The sequence below is a fragment of the Elephas maximus genome, chromosome 20 (assembly GCF_024166365.1).
Source record: "Elephas maximus indicus isolate mEleMax1 chromosome 20, mEleMax1 primary haplotype, whole genome shotgun sequence".
NCBI lineage: Eukaryota > Metazoa > Chordata > Mammalia > Proboscidea > Elephantidae > Elephas > Elephas maximus.
This window is the reverse complement of record NC_064838.1, coordinates 33899791-33905790: the sequence shown is the minus strand read 5'-3', so window position 1 is coordinate 33905790 and position 6000 is coordinate 33899791. Positions and strand designations below refer to the sequence as shown.

The window sequence follows — 6000 nt, the reverse complement described above, 5'->3', positions numbered from 1 at the left end:
GGCAACTAGCAACAACATAGTCCAAAGTTAACAGTGATTATCTCTAAAGAGCGGGACTAACTTTTAAACGAACATTTTCGTTTAGGTAAAAGAAAGAGCTTCACATTTAAAACCCAGAGGCTAGATTTGGAGTTTGGTCGATACCACTGCTTGACTTAAGGAAACTTCACTTTTTTGGACTGCATCTTCTTCTTGTGTAAACTGACAATGATAATACCTACCTCCCGGTGTTGTGATAGGGAGTGGCGTGAAATAATGGATATGATAACCCCTGTTCAGAGCAGGCTCAGATCAATACAGCAATCAGGGAGGGCGACCCGAAGGAGGAGGGATAAGCCTGACCTCGAAAGATTTGGCAAGGCTTGGATTTGGCTTATTTTGATTCCTGAATGCCTTTTCCTAACATTCGATAGCCATCTATTTGTCAAAGATCTGGTACAAAACGGTCTCCAAGCCTTTGAATCACCCATCCTTCCCCTTCATCGGTGAGAGGCAGGGCATAACCCCGGCGCGTGCGCAGTGCGAGCACCTTTGGCTGCGCCCCGCCCACGTACTACAGCTCCCGGCAGGCTTCGCGCAGGCCGTAGCTGCGTCGTGGACTGATGTCGTGGCTCAGTAGCGCGGGGAATTTCGAGTGGCCGTGGAGCGCGGGAGACCAGTGGGAGGCGGACCCCCAGCTTCCCCAGAAGCGACCATGGACTCCCTGGCCGAGCCCCAGTGGCCTCCAGGCCTAGCAGTCATGAAGGTGAGTGCTTCGGAGAGGGAGGGGGCGCCCAGGCGCCTGCCAAAGGCCGGACCAGCGTCAGGGGAAAGGACGAGTTGGCGAGCTGGGCCTGGGTTTTCGACCCTCTCTGCCTTTTGCTGTCCGCGTGCCTCTGCGCCTCAGTTTCCTCCCCTGAGAAGTGGCGAGGACAAGCCTCGGTGTGTCATGGTGGGCTGAGGTTGGCTTATGGAACCGGGTATTCTGCGGTTCAGCCATAACAGTAACAGTGACATCGAGAAAAACCAGTTACTGCAAACGGTGACAACGACGATGACAGCTAACCCTTTCAGAGGGCTTACTTTGTGCCAAGCAGTCCATAAGCTCTTACAGTACACTAGTTGAAAATTTACCAAAGTGACATTGGACATGATTTTGTGAGGACACTGCATCGAATAACATCCTGTAACGAAGCAGGTAATCTCTTTTATATTCTTTTTCATTTCTTCTAATTACTCTGTAGAGGCTTCGTGCTGGGTTGTGCTAACATATGCCCTAATTCCTCCCTACCATGTTCTAACAACTCTCTAACAATTCCTCATTTCCTTCTCTTTTAGACAAAGAGATCAGGACTCAAGGCTCAGCACTAGCCTTCAATAGATTAAAAAAAAAAAAAAAGATAGTTTCATTTAAATAAGCATTTATTTTTATGGCTACTTCCTGTTTTTTGGCAAGGCATACCAGTTTTTGATCACCTCTGGATTCCTGCTAGATTTGCTCAAGAACATGTTCACTTTGCTGTGCTGGATAGCATTTGTTGCTTGTTTTTTTTACCTTTGTGATTGTGGGGAGGATCACTTTCTTGTTCTTTTCCTCGTTTGTAAACTGGGGATTATGGTATCTGTTCCTCTAACTTGTAAGACTGACTTTGAGGATCAAGTGAAGGGACTTGGGGAGGCTAGCATAATGATAAGACCTTGTTCTTCCTACTGTCAGCAAGTGTCATCTCTTGTGCTTGGGGACTTAAGACATCCTCATTTTACACTACAAAGAGTGGAAGGATCCAGGAGAACTGTGGTTTCGAAGTTGTGGTGGCTTTGGTGCCAAGATAGAGTGGAGAAAAGCATAAATTTTGAGCTCCAATTGTTCTGGGTTAAATCTGGACTTTGCCTCTTATTAACTGTGACCTTGAGTCAGTTACTTAACCTCTTTGAGCTTCAGTATCCTCAACTCTAAACTGGAGGCAAAAATGAACAGTTCATGTTGTTCTTAATTGTTGTCAAGTCAGCCTCTGACTCATGGCGACCTCATGCACAATGGAATTAGACTGTTGTAATGCATATTTCATTGGCAGATTTTTGAAAGTAGATTGCCAGGCCTTTCTTCCTGGCCTGCCTTTCTTCCTAGTCTAGAAGCTTTGCTGAAACTTGTTCAGCATCAGAGAAACATGTAAGCCTCCACTGACAGATGGGTGGTGGTGACTTTGCTGGAGTGGAACCTCAGTCTCCTATATGGAAGGCAAGAATTCTACCACTGAACCACCGCTGCTGTCTGAAAACAGTTCATAGGATTGATTAAACGAGTTGATGTATGTGGGTTGGGATCCTTTTGCTTTGTTCATTGTGGTTAACACGGCATATAGTGGGTGCTTAACAATTATTTGTTGACTGATTGAAGGTATCTGAAATGTAGTAAGAATTGAATTAATTTATCTTTATTACTATTAGCAGAAGCCTGCACTGGTGGTGCAGTGGTTAAAGCACTCAACTGCTGACCAAAATTTGACAGTTCAAACTTAACACTGCTTGCAGGAAAAAGATGTGACAGTCTGCTTCTGTAAACATTTACAGCCTTGGAAACCCTATGCGGCAGTTCTACTCTGTCCTAAAGGGTTGCCAGGAGTCGGAATCGACTGGATGACGGTGTGTTTGGTTTTGGGGTTTATTGTTATTAGCATTTAATGAGTTCTGTGCCCTTCCTTCTCCTTTTTATTTGCTGTTTGAAGATTGAATTAGATAGAGAAAGCCAAAGAGCTCTGTAACCTGTACATCTACTGGCTTTGTAGACTTCAGCATATTTTATGTGTTTTCACAACTTCCACAGTGTTCTCCAGTGGCAGCTTCCCTGTCTTCTCTGACTGTATGTATACATATGTGTATAAATCCAACCAGACTCCAGCTCTTTATATAAATAAATACAGGGTTCAGCACCAGAGAGTGTTCAATGCTGGGGCTGACTGAACCCATATTGGGCTCACATTTGAATCACGGAATATTGAGGTGGGGAAACCAGCCCCCTCCAGTATTTTAATACTTTTTGTAATGTATCTGCCACTTTCTCAGTTTTGGGATACTGATGCTATAGACTTCGTAAGATTGTTATGAAGATTAAACTACATAATTACCATTATTATGTATTATTGTTGATTTGGTCTCTGATTTTTTTTTAATTTCCATCAAAACATGAACATTTTCCTATTGCATTAATTATTCTTTGAAAATGTGTTTTTTAATGGTTATGTAATTTCTTCATGTGTACTATCAGTAACAGCGTTTTCGTTTTGGTTACTTTTTCCAAATTTAGGCAATATACTAACATGGTTTAAGAAATACATAAAATGAGAAGTAGAAGCCTCCCCTCTACCTTGTCCCTCATTTCTGCAGTTTTCTGACCCCCAGTGTCCATTATCTGTTATTTTCCTATGCATCTTTTCAGAATTTCTTTATATGTATATGTAAGATAAAAATGGAATGCATTCTTACCCCACCCCGCCATACTTTGGACAAAAGGTAGCATACCACGTGTGTTGCTTACACCTTGCTTACTTCTTTTACCTCACTACGTATTTGGGCCATCTTTCCGTATCAATACATAGGGGAACACCCTCTTTTCCTTTTTAGTATTTGCTCAGGATTGTACTGAGTGGATTAGCATTTTAATGTAATAAGATTTAAGTTGCTAGAATAGATCCTTTCCTGTTTGGATTGCGTTCCAGGTTGACACACAGCTGTTGGGCTTTCCGTACTGTCCACTCCTTTATCTGCCTTTGCTGTCACCAGCCTCAGCCATTCCCAGGGCTCCCTCATTTGACTCTACCGTGTAGTACAGTGCAGAAAGCACTAGACTGCAAGTAGGGAGGCGTCATTTTAGCCCTGGCTTGCCCGGTGCCCGTATTGGATACAAGTTTCCTCATTTGTGAACTAAGGGCTTTAACTAGATCACTTCCAATGTTTGGCTTTAATATTCTCAGATTTGGTTCTTAACCTGTGTGGTGACTATGGCTGCTGGTCCCTTTCACCCCAATAGTGACTGCAGGCCAGGGGATGGGGTAGAAGAAAAGGCCTGGAGTAAGAGGTAGAAACGCATGGGAAGCGAGGCAGAGCTAGAGTAGCCCTTTTGTGAAGGGCTGACAGTAGGGCACAGGGATCTGTGTCAAGTGTATCTGTTCAAAGCAGCTTGGGTAACCCGAGATGTGAATGTGTAAGAATCATATGGATGAGGTTGTTCTCTATTTGTCAAGAGCCTCTGCAGTTTATCTGGAATTAGCTTTTGAGTTTGCATATTTGTCAAAGAAGTATCATTAAGTTATTTTTTAGGGGTTGGAGAAAGAATTGTGTAGCAGATATTCTAACCATGGTATATACGTATTTTTACGTTTCAGACGATAGATGATTTGCTGCGGTGTGGAATTTGCTTTGAATATTTCAACATTGCAATGATGATTCCTCAGTGTTCTCATAACTGTAAGTGGGTATTGTTTCTGTAACCTAGTGACAGTGTGATTTTTACGTAAGGTAGTGTTAATTGAACACCAAAGATAAGTGCACGTATTTATTTCTGATGTTTAACTCATGTCTTCTGTATCACCTCCCTCTTGAATATTGAAGTTTTTATAAGGCTCCTGTCTTACCTGCCACCCCCCTCTTGAATATTTCTATGGCTTTTATCATTTAAGGCAGCAAAGATTTTGGTCATAATATATGATTTTTATTTGCCAAGTATTTTAGGTGTTAAGTTTCAGAATTTTTGTTTTAAACCAAGCTCTCCTGGTGTAGAATGCAGAGTTTAACAATCTCTGTAACAATGAGGATATTTCCCCAGTGAGAGAACACTACTACTGAAGATTATTACAGACAGTTTCATCCCTTCACTTGTTGGGTGATGCTGGAAAGACTCACAAATTGGAAGTTGCTTGTATTGGTCTTTATGAACCTAGTATGTAAACATATTTTATATGGTAACTTGCGGTATTTAGCCCTTAGGGATCAGGCTATCATTGTTCATCAGCTGACCATGAAGTGTATGTGTTATCTAGATTCAGCCTTTCTTGTCCTCTATTTCAAGTTGATTTGTCTTGGAAAGTTAAAGAAAATCAAGTTAGGCTTAAAAATATATACTTTTAGTGGATAGTAGCTTTGGTGTGAAGAAGTTTCTATAGAGAAGACATAGCAACACGGGCTTTAAAGATAGACCGAGGCTTGACTCTTGACCTCGCCACAAACAGATGTTTGCTGATTGCCCAACATTTCCTCAAATGTAAAGATGTGAATATTTCCTACCTTAGAAGATAGTTGTGACAGTTAAATATGCAGAACTCCGTGTCTGCCACGTTATTGTTATTGATCGTTCCCGTCAAGGTGGTTCCGACTCACGGCGGCCCCATGTGTGCAGAGTGGGACTTTCCTTTAGGGTTTCCAAGGCTGTGATCTTTTGGAAATACACGTATACATCAAGATGTGCTGCTTCATATCCTATTTGTCAGCCATAATCCAAAAATGCTTTGACCTTTGTAAGTATGTTCTGAGACTAGTGAGCATTATTTAATATTTTAGAATGAATAATCAGGGTTGAGAGAGGGTGTGTAGAGATATAGAAGAATCAGGATCATTGATAAGCTGATAAATGTTTGAGCTGGGTGATGGGTACATGGGGGTTCATTATACTATTTTCTCCACTTTTGTACATGTTTGAACTTCCTCACGATAAAAAGTTTGAAAATAAATAAGTAAAAGCTACAGAGGGAGGAAAGTTTTCCTGCGAAGGAAAACAGAAATACAATAAAAATACAGAAGCACAGTCACAATAGTCTCTTTTCCTTCCAGAATCTGGATTTGGTACAAAGATGGTTCTAAGAAAAGCTTTCATCGCGTATGGCAAAATAAAGCACACACTCTCCAACTGATTGGTAAAACCGTCACAAGTGAAGCACCTCCACATTACCACAGGGGTATTTCTCTTCATTTTGGTGTTTACTAGCAATAACTCTGTTTTTTGCTTTTATTCACAATTCAGATGAATTT

The 6000-nt window shown here is 41.6% G+C and overlaps 1 protein-coding gene across 2 annotated transcripts in view; it reads left to right on the top strand.

Annotated features, from left to right (window-relative positions):
• Positions 1-595: 595 nt before the first annotated feature.
• The window catches only part of RAD18 (RAD18 E3 ubiquitin protein ligase), a 138197-nt gene continuing 132792 nt past the window's right edge, over positions 596-6000 (top strand). For both annotated transcript variants that reach the window (XM_049863440.1, XM_049863439.1), the window contains exons 1-2: positions 596-745; positions 4362-4443. In XM_049863440.1, the coding sequence (XP_049719397.1) occupies positions 695-745; positions 4362-4443 (133 nt within the window). In that variant the 5' untranslated portion in view covers positions 596-694. The remainder of the gene's footprint in view (positions 746-4361; positions 4444-6000) is intronic.